Source organism: Populus nigra, chromosome 5 (assembly GCF_951802175.1).
Source record: "Populus nigra chromosome 5, ddPopNigr1.1, whole genome shotgun sequence".
In the NCBI taxonomy this organism is placed as follows: Eukaryota; Viridiplantae; Streptophyta; class Magnoliopsida; order Malpighiales; family Salicaceae; genus Populus; species Populus nigra.
Genome location: NC_084856.1, coordinates 6,259,906 through 6,275,752, shown reverse-complemented (window position 1 = coordinate 6,275,752; position 15,847 = coordinate 6,259,906). Strand labels below are relative to the sequence as shown.

Below are 15,847 nucleotides of genomic sequence, written 5' to 3'. Positions count from 1 at the left end.
TGGAAACAACCAACAATAAATTAAGGTTGAAAGGTTAGCATGAAGAGCTATTAAAAAAAAGCTTCAGAAACCTTAGTAGTACTCAATTCTCACAATCGATGAACTCAAAACACATCTTCTAAACCTGATCATAGAATTAAATGAAACTCCTATGCAACATAAGGCCTGTAGGTTCATTCCATGCTAGATTTTGAAGAAAAATGTAAGCAAATATTCAAACATAGTTGTTGCAGTGCAAACATGGAATACACAAAAGGTCCTAGTTAATTAGAGTAAATGATGACAATAGAGCACACATAGAAAATCACTTTAGACAACATGATTTGTCTAAAACCAAAAACTTGAAAAGAAAAAATTGAGTTAATTCGATAAACAACCAACAAAGTCATGAAAACTAGAACATGCAGAATCTAACCAAGAACTGTAAGTGAGGGCTAATTACACCAGAATCTAACCAACAAAGGGGCTGAGGAAGATGGTGAAAGACTGAAGGTGTTGTTGAGGCTTGGAGGAGATGGTGGAGGTCTTATATTAGTATTAGTCTATTAGATGAAATTTTCTCTTTATTAACTAGCGAAGACTAAAGAATTGTTGGGAATGGAGATAGCTGCGTGCACCATTTTGCCAAACAATGATTAGGATATTAATTTTCAAAGTAAAAGCCACATCCAATACACGCCATAACTAGACAATAAGGTGAAACTTCGCTAACGCACTTCGAAATTTTATCCAAATTACATTTTTTAACCATTCCTGCAAGATAACATCTCCCATTAACAAAGAAAACAGAATGTTCCATTAAAACTCCCAAGTCTATGGTTTGGGAAGATAGAAAAACTGGTGGCATCATGGACATGGAGGAGGGCTTCCATCAATCCATCCTTCCCTTTAGGATTTTCTCTCTAATTTCATCAGGGGTGCTGCAGCATAACCATAAAATTTGTTAAGACTCGTACCAGTTAAATGACTCGATGCCAGAAAGCAATAGCCAATACACCACCTCAAAGATGTACAGTTTGATACACTATTTGAATAGGCATTGAAACAGAAATTAATGGAAGGCTTACACAATATAGATGTGTCCTCCCCAACCACTCAAGCAGTCCCGATCTACTGATGCTAGCAATGCTTGGGATACAACTTCAAATAATTCCTCAGGTTCCTGGCCAGCAATTATAACAAACAGTTAATAAATACTTTCATGACAACACATAAAGAAGAGGCTTTCGTTCAGCAATCACAATAGCAATGCCCAACCACATCACCACTTGCTTATTTGAGGTAACCAATTCCAGAACTTAAAAAATGGGATAGATGTCCATTGGAATCGCATACAAGATCTAAACGTTATATCAATAGCTTCTATGCCAAAGTTCCAGCTTGATGTGGAACATAACAATATTGTGCATTAAACTAGCAGCCTATCCATTCCTAAGTGAAAAGTGCACTATCTTTTTCCAATTGAATTAATGACAACTATCCACCTTATGCTTGTAAACTTTTCTTTTAGACCACAAGATGCCATGGTTCGAAATTGGCTTGTAAAGAAAATAAACTGAAAATTATGCGACAGCTCAGTGTTTACACTGACCAAGAAAAAAGACATTGAACATGAAAAGGTGAATTATGGTTTTTACTTAAACAGGATTATATCTTTAACCAGCAAGTATACCAATTTGTCACTGCTATTGTTGTGCACAAACAGCAAAATGATATGACACTTATGTCCATTCACTTTCCAAATTCTCTTTAGGTTTAGGTCAACTTTGAACCGCAAGGAATTAAATTAACTAACCATGTCAGGCTTAAACAATGCTTCACAGGCACCATAAAGTGACTCAGAGGCTGAGCCGGCAACAACAAAATCTTTTGCAAGTTCCCTGCATTTGGGAAAGAACGAAAATATTACAACTGAAATAAATGGTAGCACCACATCAAGAGGATAAATTTATTTAAGGGTGATTGCACTTTTGTTTATTTAACAAGGTTATTGCTTATATGGGAAACACAGCACAAAATAAAGATGTCAAAAATATAGGCTAGTGTAATTAATGGCATATAATTAGACAGCATTCACATAAATTTCTACAACCAAAGTAAACAGCTTTGAAACAGAAGTCCAATAACATCCTTCCGAGCTTTTCAAGACAAGTTACAGGTTATTTCCAATGTCCTAAAAATAACCTAAATTTCATAGGTTCAACAAAAACCTGGAGAGACAAGCAAACAAGCAAGATAGCATCAGTTATTTTTCTAATCTTAAAATAGAGTTTCCAACATGTCAAGAAGAAATTATATAAAATTCCTTGAAATAAACGGGAGAAATTGAAGAAATGGCCATGATAGTTCTTCATGTTTTGCCAATCCACAAATAAAGGATCAATGATCTACAACCTTCACTATGGACCATAGCACTTATAAGTTTCTGACAATACCATACAAGGGATTCTAAAGTTTGAAAAGATAAAAAAATTAAATGGAAGAAAAATAACATACTTGGCCCCAATGAAATCCATTGTGCAGATGAATGGCTTGTCATCATCACCCAATCCAGCAATGACAGGCTGGCAGAAATACGGACCAAACCTGAGAGAGTAACAATTGATATAACTGCTCTATAAGAAATGTGCCACAAAGAACCTTAAATTTCTACAGAATGAAAAAAATTGAAGATCACATTAATCTTTATGCTACTTGCATGCTTGAACATCACAAAGCGTTCTTGATATGCAACCAAAGATACTCTTAGTACTTATTACACCAACAGAACTTCACTCTTGCTAATTAAAACCAACTCCAAACCTTTTCTCATATAGTATAGCAGAAACAAGGCTGGCAAAAGTCTCAGGCTTCATGTCCCTTTCTTCTCGCAGCTGGTACAGTTTGTGACGGAAAACAAGCCTCTGGTACCTACACATTATTACACCCACACCCACACCAACACCCACGAAATCCAAAATCAGTCCAACCTCCAAATCACTACACAATAATCACAAAAACACCTATGATTTGAAGCATTAAGCATACTTAAATTTTTTTTTACTCATAATCAATCCTTTTCTTTTTCTCTGATGCGGTAAATCACAAAGCATTGCCTAGTCTACAAAAATCTCTACAATTCAAAAACATAAGGAATTTACCAGTAGGTTTTATCATGTATCACAAATTTTGAATTTTTTGCAAACTAAATTCAAAAAGCTAAGGAATAAATAATTGATGGGTGAGCGAGATGTACAGTGTTTGGGCGTCAGTGCCAAGGCCAGAGAGACCGACGAAGACCTTATCGTGGATTTTGTAGATTCGCTGGAAATCAGTGGCGACTGTTTGAAGGTTGACTCCAAGTCGGCGATCGCTAGCTATAGCGAAGCAGTTCTTTCCCACCATAGCAACTATGGCACTTCCATTGTACTCGAAGATCTGCCAACCAAACAAAATTAAAACGAAAAAATTGTAATAAAATGCAGAAATTAGGGTTTTGAAGAGAGAGAAACAGGTGACAAAAAACCTTACCGACATCGGAAAATGAAGAGAGAAAAAGAAAGAGAGAGAGAGAGAGAGATAGAGAGTGAATAGTAGGAGAAGAGAATGGAAGAGGCCCTCGAGGATTTCTTTAGCTGTTTTTGTAGAGGAAGTTCACTTCAATATAGAATGCTGGCTTGTGGGAGAGGCAAGGAGTTGTGCTGGAATGGGCTATGATGGGTTGGTCTCGTTAGGCCTAACTTGAACAAACTCAATCTTCGCATTTTTTATACCTTGTCTCCCAGTGTGAAAGCCCAACAATTATTCAAATTTGTTAGTCACGTGTCTTTGTTACTTGTTAGTCTTTTCGTATCTCTTCTGTGCTGGGTGGCAAAAAAAATAAAATAAAATTGACAGATTTATAAACCACGTTAATTTGTCATATTCACAAATAAATACATAATTTTTTTAAATTTCAATAATATGGTTTTTTTCAAAGTAAAATTACACGATTAAAATCAAGTTCAATTAAAAAATATAACATCAAACCTGTGGGTTTAGATAATCCGAGTTATTATGCCAAACTCATAAAATTGATCATTGACTCCATAAAATTTAATAACTTGTTTTTTTAGAATAATTTTTTATTTAATTAAATGTTAAAAAATAAAAGATATCAAGATGCCAAGATATTTTTCAATACCAATCCGATGACATGAAATTTTACATAACATTGTGGATCACAATTGACTTTTTTATAGTTTTTTTTTTTTTTGATTATCGTGGGTGTCCGGGCCAGCTTGCGCGCACCTCGACTAATCCCACGGGCCCTGAAGTTAACGACCATGTAAGCCTCCAGTGGCCATCATATGAGCAGCCATAGAGTTTGAACCTGAGACCTAAGAGGGAGCAAACCCCTTAGTCCCAAGCTCTTACCACTAGGCCACCACCTAGATGGTTACTTTTTTATAGTTTTAATTCAATATGTTCATTGAGATTTATAGATGATAATTTATTTTGCTTGAAACCATTATAACCATGTACAAAGTATAAAAAAATCATCTATGATATATATTTTTAAACCAATCTAATATTAAAGTGTAAAATTGAAGAAAAAAATAAAATTGTTTTTTTAAAATATTATTGATATTAATTAAAATACTAAATTACCCCTAGCATCAAATTATTAAAATGAAAAACCAATATGAGATCATGAATGAGCCTTTAAAGCTAAGTTTTACAATTTGTGATTTTAAGGCAATATAGCAATAACATTGTGCTTTGAAAAGTGTAATAATAATAATAATAATAATAATAATAATAAAACCTAGACCAACCTAAGTGTTGTTTTAATTTTAAAGATATTTTTTTTAGCTACACCAAAATTAAACCTAAATTAAACCTGGGTTAACTTTTCTAATTCGCAACCCGTAAAACCGCAAACATGAGTTCAATTAAAAAGTTCAATTCTCAATCAATTTAATATTAAAAAAATTAAAAACAAATCACATAAAAAAACTTACCCAAGTTAAAAAAAACATGAATAAAAAAATATCATCAAATTTGAAAGAAAAAAAAATAGAGGGTGAAATTGAAGGAAAATTTCAATTTTAGAAATTAATTAAAATAAAACAAATAGAAATTAAAAAGGAGAGATGAAATAAAAAAAAATTAACTTGAAAGGTGAAAAGTGAACAAATGAAGAAACAATCTGGTGGTGGTTCTGGCTACAAAAGGAAAAAATTAGAGAAAAAAATTAAGACAGTGTATGAATGTTGTTTGATTTTATTTATTATAGCATGTGATGAAATGTGGAGAATGAATTGAAAGGAAATAGAAATTTTGTGTTTACTTTATAATGGAAAGATTATTTATGCTTTGAATTATGAATATTGTGATTTTGTAGGTAATTATGGAACTTTTATGTAATGTTGAAGTATTATTTATGAAGAAATGTTAAAAAAAAGTGAATGTGTGTAAAACCCCGGATAATATTATTGATATTAATAAAATTTAGGATTACAAAAAATGAGGGAAAGCGATAAATTAAATTATAAGAATGATGATATATTCGAGAATCTGAATTAAAATGTTTTGTTCAAGTGTTAATATAAATAAATAAATAAATAAACATGAAAATATGAATAGAATTTTTATAAAAGTGAATTTCATGAAACTGAAAATACCAACGAGTAACTTAGTAAAATTCGATATAACCCAGGCAAGATTTGGTATAAACAGGTATTAAGATTCAAGAAATTTTACCCAAAATCATAAAAAAGTTACTGTTAATTAAACTTTTAATGGGTTGAAAGGATTCATTTGAGAGCTTAATTAAAGAAAAATCAAGTTCTGAAGCCTAATTCAGAGCAATTCATAAAGATTGAAAGATTAGATACACAATTGAAACTTTCAAAGGTTAATTTGGTGCAATTAGGGGCTTAATTGAAATAAACTTGAAGTATAAAGTTCAACTAAAGACTACAATGAAAAAATCCAAACCAAGGACCACTTTGTAAAAAGAGCTGAAATTTAAGGGTCCAATTGAAGAAGATTAAGGGTGAAATTGTAAGGAGTTCAAAAGATTAGAGCTACTTAGGAGTTCCATTGCAAAGCTCCAAAGGTTTAATGACCAAATTCAAAAAAACTGTAATTTTATATTAAATTTTTTTCTTCCCAAAAATAAAAGAAAAGGATGCCTAAATGCTCATCTTTTCAGCCTAATTTTACTATTTCATGTGCTTCTTTTTATTGGCCTCATGGTCCCGGCAATAACCAGATTCCTCTAGTGCCTTTGAACATCCAAATGTTTAAATTTATAATAAATATTTAATTTTTATATTATTTTAATTTCTTTTTATATATTTGATTTTAATTTATTTTTACATATTTGATTTTAATTATTTTTCTACTTCTGTTCAATATGTTTTTTTTAATATATTTTGAAATATTACTAACAGGGTTACCAACGAACCACATCCATCGGTATATTCCAGAGAGTTGGAAAAGAATTACTGAAAATATCATTACTACTGTTAACTCTCTGATGGAATTACATATGATATTCTATTGGTGATATATTATATCTATCGGTGATATGTTATATTTATTGATAAATATACCGATGGACAAATAAAAACGCCAACAGAATTGCATACAGTATTCCGTCGGTTATATGACAAACTTCCTAAGGGAAATACCAATGGAATGAAGCAGGTAAAGTTTGTTGGCATGCTTTGTCTGTCTGTAAATCCATTGGTAAATTTACTACCGATGAACTCACCGATAGACTATAAATTATATAAGAGAGTTTTTTCGATGGATTATTTCCGTCAATGAGTTCATTTTGTAAAATACTTACCAACAGACTGTGAGTGTAAATATTGATGGAAATTTTCATCAATAAAACTGTTAAATCTGGTAGTTATGGTTCAGGTAGTGAAGGCATGTCTAGATCAAAATTGAAGTTTAGGAAAATTAAATGCTTTGAATGTCATGAAGTGAGATACTTTTGGAAGAATTGTCATAAACAAAAATATAAGGAAAATAAGGAGGAAACCTCTTATGCTATAAATGTTGTTAGTGAAAGGGAAATTTATGATGACATTGAAAGTGTTCTGACTATTTATATTGGTAATTCAGGAGATGGATGGATTCTTGATTCGGCTTGCACATTTTATATTTGTTCTAATAGAAGCTGATTTGATACTTATAAAGTTGTTAGTGATGTTATTTTATTAGGAGGTAACAAAGGACTTTCTGTTGTTGGTACAGTTCGAATTCATATGTATGATAGAATTGTTAGGATACTAAAGATTTGTCATGTTCTAGAGATAAAGAAGAATTTGATTTTTTTTTTTTAGTCTTCTTGATTTTTCAAGGTTATGGTTATTTTACTAAATGTGAAGTTTTGAGAGTTTGTAAAGGTGCTCTTGTTATGATGAAATGAAAGCTAGTTAATAGCTTTTACCATTTTCAAGATTCAATAATTATTGATTCAACTAGTGTATCATCTATAGTTAATTAGAATAATGCTTTTATTCAATTAGGGCACATTCTATAGGGATATATGAGTGAGAGGAGAATGCCATAGTTAAGAAAACAAGATTTGTTATGTGATCAAAAAATAAGTAATTTGGGTTTCTATGAGCTTTAAGTTTAGGGTAGATAGTATAGGGTGAAATTCATCATGACTATTTGCTAAAGGTATTGTAGATTGTGTTCATTCTAATCTTTGGGTTCTTTATCTTATTAAGTCAAAAGGTAAAGCACAATATCTATTAAAATTTATCAATGACTAGTTTAGGAAAGTCTGTGTTTATTTTCTAAAGAGAAAGAGTGATGTGTTTGTCATTTTCAAGTAGTGGAAAGCTTTGATTGAGAAGCATACTAGTAAGAAAAAAAACATAAAAACTAATAATGGTTTAGAATTCTGTTCAAGTGAGTTTGATGAGTTCTTTAAAAATGAGAAAAAAAACATAAAAACTATCTGTTCAAGTGAGTTTGATGAGTTCTTTAAAAATGAGAAAAAAAACATAAAAACTAATAATGGTTTAGAATTCTGTTCAGGTGAGTTTGATACTGCACTGTCAAGGATACACTACAATAAAATAAGATTGCAGAATGTATGAACAAAATACTCTTAGAAACAACACGTTGTATGTTTTCACAAGCTGGATTGTCAAAGAACTTTTGAGATAAATTAGTTAACATGGCTTATTATCTTGTAAATAGATCTCCATCAATAATTTTAGAGTTGAAGATCGAAGATCCATATGAGTTATGGTCTGGTTCTCCTAATGATTACTCTAAATTGAGTTGAAGATGCATATTCCTAGGTTATGCATTAGGGGTGAAAGGATATTGATTGTGTTATGTTGATACCAGTTATCTAAGTTTATTACTAGTATGGATGCAACTTTTAATTAGTCTGATATGTTTTGTAAGGAAAATGAGTCGACTGGTATTGATGTTGAAATGAACTGAGGAATTAATAAGCTGGTAGAGCTTAAGTTTAGAGTTTTAAAGACAATTTAGAAAGATACTTCAATTGAGCCTATTAAGAAAAAGGTGCAAGATATAGTTGGTAAAAATACATCTGAAATACAATATTAAAGTATTGCAACTTGAAGATAAAGACAAATAAAAACACCAATTAAGTATGATTATGTTGATTTAATTGATTTTATCTTGAATGTTACACATAATCTTAATGATTATGAGTCTTGTTTTTATAAAGAGGTAATTTAGAAAATAATCTTTTCAATAAATGCTTGTTATAAACAAATAGAATGAGTCAATTTATAAGAACTAGATATGAAAGCTTGTTAAACTAACATAGGGCTAAAATATTATTTGTTGAAAATGGGTTTACAAGAGAAAATATGGAATCCTAAGGGTTGAGGATACAAGGTTTAAAGCATGCCTAGTTGATATGATTTTTTTTAAAGAAGATGTTGACTTTAATGAAGTGTTCTCTCTAGTTATGAAATATAGTTCCTTTCAGGTATTATGTTGCTATGGTTGTTTTGTTTGACTTAAAGGTTGAGTAGATAGATATGAAAATAACTTTTCTACATGGTGAACTAGAGGAGAGGATCCATATACATCAACTAAAGGGTTTCATTGCTAAAGGTAAGGAAAATCATGTGTATTTATTGAAGAAGTCATTGTATAGCTTAAAACAGTTACCAAGGTAATGCTATAAAAGGTTTGATACTTTATGCTTAGACAAAATAACTTTAAAAGTGACTATGATAGTTGTGTATATTTTAGGAAGCTCTTAGTTGATTTATTTATGTACTTGTTGTTATATTTGATTACATGTTGATTGCCTCAAATAACATATCTAAGACCACTAATTTGAATGATCAGTTAAGTAATGAGTTTGAGATGAAGGATTTGTGTGCAACGAGAAGGTACCTAAGCATTTTAATATGTAAGATTGCAAGCAAGAAAATACTCCATTTGTAACCCATTTCAAGTTATCTTTAACTTTGTCACAAAATACTGAGGAGGAAAATAAGAGTATGTCAAGTGTTCCATATGCTAGTGCAATTAGAAATATTATGTATATTATTATATACACTCATTCAAACATTTCACATGTAGTTAGTATGGTTTGTTGAAGATATAACATTCCATGTTGCATAATTCATTGCAAAATGAGGAAGCTTTATGAATTACTAAATGGTTTGTTTCTCATTCTCATAACCATCCTATTCAATCATCTTTTTTTTTTCAAATCTAGGTTTTTTGGCACATAAGTGCAAGTTTTATCAATGCACTTGAACGTTAATAAATTATATGAAAATATAATTCAACATTAAAAGGCTTGTTAAAATCATACCTTTATTGTAGTATCATGAAGGAAGCGATTTTGGAAAACCATCTGCTAAATATATACTAATAAGTTATTATTAACAAGCCCCTCTTAATGAGTATAGTAAGTTATCCTTTAATATCAAGTATCTATTTAATCTTATCAAAGATAAAGTTGACTTCAAAGTGGGTGCTTAGGTTTGTTAAGGCAACCATGAAGTATAGTCATCTAAGGAATTACAAGTTGGCACAAAGCTTTGCAAGAAGCCTTTTCTTTATGAAAAATGGATAATTTTCTCAGTGAGCCAACTATAAGAAGTAAGAACTCGGTATAATAACTTGTGGCAGTTTTAATTTCCCTTAATGTGCATTACCTACAATTATCTTATCTTGAAAAGTGAAAAAAAAATGCATAACGTGATTGCGTTGATTAAGGGCCTTTGTATTCGAAAGACATTCAAATGAATGCGCTGTGTTTCTCGTAAACAATGACAAGAGAAGAAACGCTTTGGTTATTTTTAAAAGGCATCATATAAATCACCTTCAAAGTCAATTACCTACTGGAGTGAAAAATTGTTTCCTTCAACACTACACAAGTGTGGTTCAATAAAAAATGCTGATTTTTTCCAACACATTCGCATATAATACTCCTGCCAAATAAAAGAACTCATGCATTTCTTCTCCATTTTAATTTTCTATTTTGAACAGGTAAGCATATACAAGATTGGCCAAACAAGGCAAAAGTTTGATTCAATAAAACATTGTACAAAAAAAAAAAACATAAAGACAACATTCTAGTTTTGATAAAACTTAATTGAAAAAAAACATGCTATTAGAGCGTAAGAACGCAACTAAAGATTCATTTAATACACTTTTAGGTAAACAAAGACGATTATATTTATACCAACTTGAACTGAAAACCGAGATTATATATGCCTAAACCATGTTTTCATGCACTAATATACACATTGTATATTAATGTTTTTAAATAGGTTTCCACAAAATTCCTTTGATGCTTATTTTATACTCACGCTTAACTCTATTGGATGCAATTCTTGTAACTGCCTTGAATAAGATGAGTGGGTAGTTAACAAAAATTATTTTAAATAAGGTGAGTGTGTAATTACTGAAAATTATCTTGAACTTTTTTATTTAAAGAATGAGGGGTAACTAATGAACACGCAACTCAACAAGAACTCAAATCACTTCATTGTAGTTTTATCAAATTCTCAGAACTTTCTAAACTTAAAACCTATAGGCAATAACATTGTAAGTAATAGAACAATAGGCATAACTTTGTAGGTGATAATCATATAGGCTTGTAATTTTCTTTGTAGTTAGTAGGCTTGTAATTTTAATTCTATAAATACAAAATACAAAAAATATGTTTCATTATCTATGAGTTTCAATTCATGGATGTAATTAGAGTATTAATCATTTTATGAATTTAAGTATTCTTTTTCTAAGTTATTGAGTTTTCTTTATATTCAAGTTGTTTTAATTATTTGATTACTTTTTTTAGTTGAATTATTATTTGTATGAAATGAATTTAATCATATTGATATTCATGTAACTTTGTAATACAATTTGGAATTACATGAGTAACTAGGAATAAGTCCGGAATTAGAACCAATTAATGAGCTTTGAACTAGTTAACCTAAAACTTCAATCTTAAATTGCAAAGTTTTCTTAACTAAGACAAATAAATAAAAAACCCACATCAAACAATAACATTTAGCCTTATTTATACATACAAAATCAACATATCGTAGCCTTATACGCTTGTTCACTTTAATCACAATTAAGCTCACTCTAATTACATTAAATTAACACAAATTAAACTAACTAAAGTCAAGGGCTTTCAACAATAACTTTAACTAGTTACAACATAATAACCATAACACAGACCGTGACAATTGGAATTTTCTGAGATTTTTTAAGTACTTTTGTTATAAATTTCTTTCTCTTAAATCAAACTTAACAGATATAATGGTGTTGTTCTTGATTTTTAAGATCTGCCAATGAAAGTCATGAAAATAAAAGTTTCACTTTGCAAAAGAGACTTCCTCTAAAACATGGAACCAATGATGTTTCCTTACTTAATGTGGTGATTGGATTGTCGGTACTTCTCTATCTTACCCTCTCATTTCTTCATATACTTATTTCATTAATTGCAGTCTTGAACTGTTGTCATTGTGCTCCTGCATGTCTTGGAATGTTTCATTACATAAACATAATACCAATGTTAGTTCAATTTTATTTGTGGGAAATAAGGATGAAGGGGCATATCTTAAATGAAGAGTTACTAGACTACGTCGCGTGATAATACAACGCAAACATAAACTCCATGATTTCACCAATAACTTGTGGGGATATAAGGTAATTAATTGTCTTTTAAGAAATAAGCTAATCTCATTCTATATTAGCTTACTCTTGTTTTTAATATTTTTGATATTATTGTATTCCTTTTATTTTCTAAGATACACATTTCCTATATATCATTGAATGAAATTGGATTGCCATTAATTTATGTCAAAACCTTTGTCACTTCATCACATAGAAAAGCCCTTCCTTTTCCATGTATGGTTTCTTATTCTTGGGTGGTGCACCTTTTTTTACCACATTTTCATTCATTCCTTCCATGTAATTGCCGGACAATATAAAACTGATACAACTATAATTTGCTCAAGGTTGGGTTGTTAGGGGAGAATATACAGCTTCATGATAGAAACTATGGAAGTGCTAAGGCTTAATTACTAGATTCGGTATGCAAGTTCATATAAACCACTCACGTGGCACAAGGTACATTAATTGGTCATGCTAGTTCTTAATTTAATTAGATTTATGCTTAGTCCTCATTAAATTCCTAATTTATAGCAAATTTGTAGTCTGTTTTGGCTGCACCTCTAAAAAATGATATTTTGATTGCATTGAACCTTAGTTTGATGGGCTAGGGTGAAGCTTGGGTTAATGGCCAAAACATAGGCAGATATTGTGTCTCATTTTTTTAAGTCTGATGGGAATCCCTATCAGACATGGTGAGCATCAGACAATAATATTCATTTTAGGTATAAACTATATGGCTAATACTTCATGTAATTTTGTTTAATCCTATGCTTGCATCATTATTTAAGAGGAAAATATCAACATCATTCTTTATGTTTTTGTATAACACAATCATAATAATTTACAAAATTGTTAGATATGTAACCATTGTTTAAAACAAGATTATCTATTTTTCCTTAAAGGTATCGTATTTATTAAACCCTCCTTAAACCTTTAGGAACCTAATAACACACAAGTTTTTCTATAAAATAAAATAATTTCCAATGATTTGGGCATAGTACAAGCATTCTAGCCATTTGGGTCAGGCCAAAAAGCTAGAATTTCAACTCGAAACTTCATGTTAGACTCGATGTTGACCCAGTTTATCCAATCCTACACAACACGTTTTTTTATGCATTTTTTAGGTTCTTATAAGCAACGCACATAAACTTTTCATGTACATAATTTTTCTATGCACACACGAGTTTTTTTATATAGAGCAAACAATAATTTTTACACCAATAACATAATTCATCACCAATATTCTCATCAATAACACATCAACCAATAAGCAACCATGGTTAACCATTTCAAATAGAATGAAATAGATCTGGATGAGCCCAGTATTCCAACCAAAAAGTAATTGAACCATTATTTGTCATCTCCATTCTTCAACTCGTGTAATCTAGTGTGTAAATCTAGTGTCCCAACTAGGTACACAACAAAACGAAATATGGTAGGAGGCCTAAAGTCCAGGTTCGCTGTCCCCGCAGGAGGAGGATTTCCAGTGTTCTCTCTTCTCAAGCTTTGGAACTTCTGTTGTTAATTGTAAAACTCATGCCATTGGAAGTTGCCATTCATCCAGTTCTCGGGCTACTGCATGTGGAAAAGGTGGGATCTCTATCCCTTTCTCTAATGGCCTTGTAATGAAGTTGATTAGTTTTTAGTTCGTTATTTATCAATTAAAATGAAATCATGGCTGGTTAGTCCTTTTCTCCAATATCATGACTAGCTATTTTATCCATTATGAGGCATAAACAGCATGAGTGTCACTCTCCTTTATTCTGCAGGCTTGTCTAGGTAAGGAAATATGTTCCATTCCTGTGTCAATCAAGAACTTCCATGTCCAGGCATTGCAAAGCCTTTGCTCGTTGATGCTGAGTGCACATGAGGAGGGACACTTGGGTGTTTTCCCTCTGGCGTGATTCAATTTGCAGTCGCAAGATTAATAACGTAATGTTTTCACCATCAAATCAAACCGCAGAGATAATTTAGTATAAACTGTACTTCGATTCGGTTTAATTGTCTAAGCTTTGCTTGTGTTTCTATCAACGGGGGTTGCTTCATGTCCATGAGCAGCATCTTTTCTTGGTGGGCTAGAGCATGCCCAATAAATTACTGAAAACGATGCCATTTATGTTTCAATTAGTCAGCGTGCCTCAATTAATTTGCAGGGATGAGATGATTACTGCTTCCACATTTTGGTGCCTCGAAACCGGCAGGTTTTTGTGCCGTGTCATGAGATCTTGTCAGAAAATATGCATTTAAAGTCGAAGACTACAGTATATGTTGCTGACAATCATAGATTAATATAAATTTGATCGGTCCATGGTTTAGATTCTTCTTCAACACAGTCTGTACGGCCTGCTAGTCCCAAGATTTTTTCTTGAAATCAGGCAATTTTTTGTTTGCTATGTTAGTTAAATCGGACAAAGCAGATCTTGTTGAGCAGCTTCTTCAAGAGAGCTGCGATTAGGGTAAAACAAAACCAAAAAACTGATTAAAATGAAAAAATTTTAAAAAAAAACTAAAAAAACCAAATCGTAAAAAAAAATCGATTAAAATCTTGAAAAAACCGGTCGGTTCGGTTTGATTTTATAAGTAAAAAATAAAAAAAAATGAACCGAACCGAACCCAAACCGAACAAAATCGAAAAAAAACCGAGCCAAAACCAAGAAAACCGAGCCAAATCGGTTTGAACCAGTTTTTATCCTAAAAAACAAACTAAAGGTGGAAAAAAAAGCCAAAACCAAGAAAACCGGTTTGAACTGGTTTTGTTCTAAAAACCGAACCGAAACCGGTTGATTTGAACCTGTTTCGATTCAATTTCAATTTTTTTAAAAAAAATTAATTTTATTATTTTTTTTAATAAAAACCAAACCAAATAAAAAATAATCACCTCTAACTACGCTCTATATGTTTGTCAAGTCGAGCTTCATCCACATGCATTATAGTCTCGAAAGTCGATGCTCCACTTTGCAGATGGAGTTATATATATATATATATATATATATATATATATATATATATATATATATATATATATATATATATATATATATAATATCTGAAAGGTGATATATATAGTTTTCTTAGTCATTTTTTAGATAGCATAAAGTCTTAAAATTAAAACTACTCTACAGGCAAGGGAAATATCGTTTCCATAGCGTTGTAGACACATTCGTGGACACTATGGAATCACTTTGTTCACAAGTTTTTCATAATTTAGCTAAAATTATTAAGAAAAATAAATGATAGACGAATGATCACAATGCAAAACTCGAAAGAGATGAATGATGTTTTCGAAATTTTTGGCAAAATATTCCATTTAGTAATCATACTTTCCAAATTATAGAAGGTCCTTTTCATTTTCAAAATTTTAAAAAAATTAATTTCAATTCAAAACTTTATTTTTTTTAGTTTTTTTATGAGGAGTGAAACATTTTTTTTCTAAGTTTTTTTTTTATCAATTACATCTTTTTCTATGGTATAGTTTTTTTATGGTACAGTTTTTTTTTAATGTTCATATAGTGTAGTATTATTTTTCTAGTCAATAATTATTTAATTATCAATATATTTGCCAATAACACTTACGGCAAAGCAGCCCTCAATTTTCCATGAAAATATCGTACAAATTATAAACATGTCCTTCGCCATGCAAGGTTACGAGTTCGAGATTTTAAGATCCTGTTTATTTTTATATTTTAGAAGTAACTTTTAAAATTTTTTAAATTTTTTATTT

At 30.9% G+C, this 15,847-nt stretch overlaps 1 protein-coding gene across 1 annotated transcript; it reads right to left on the bottom strand.

Moving 5' to 3' along the window:
• Positions 1-619: 619 nt before the first annotated feature.
• On the bottom strand, positions 620-3,697 carry LOC133693528 (proteasome subunit beta type-3-A). Its single transcript, XM_062114754.1, has 7 exons — positions 3,511-3,697; positions 3,236-3,417; positions 2,803-2,910; positions 2,497-2,586; positions 1,796-1,880; positions 1,068-1,162; positions 620-920 (listed from the first exon to the last, which is right to left on the bottom strand). The coding sequence occupies exons 1-7, from the start codon at positions 3,514-3,516 to the stop codon at positions 872-874; spliced, it is 615 nt and encodes a 204-aa protein (XP_061970738.1). The 5' UTR covers positions 3,517-3,697; the 3' UTR covers positions 620-871.
• Positions 3,698-15,847: the final 12,150 nt, after the last annotated feature.

Excerpts from the sequence above, each read along its gene's own strand:
- LOC133693528 (XM_062114754.1), bottom strand. Across the intron at positions 1,881-2,496 it reads ATGGATTTCATTGGGGCCAA|GGAACTTGCAAAAGATTTTG; the intron begins GTATGTTATTTT and ends TCCCAAATGCAG. Across the intron at positions 921-1,067 it reads GGAGGACACATCTATATTGT|CACCCCTGATGAAATTAGAG; the intron begins GTAAGCCTTCCA and ends GTTATGCTGCAG.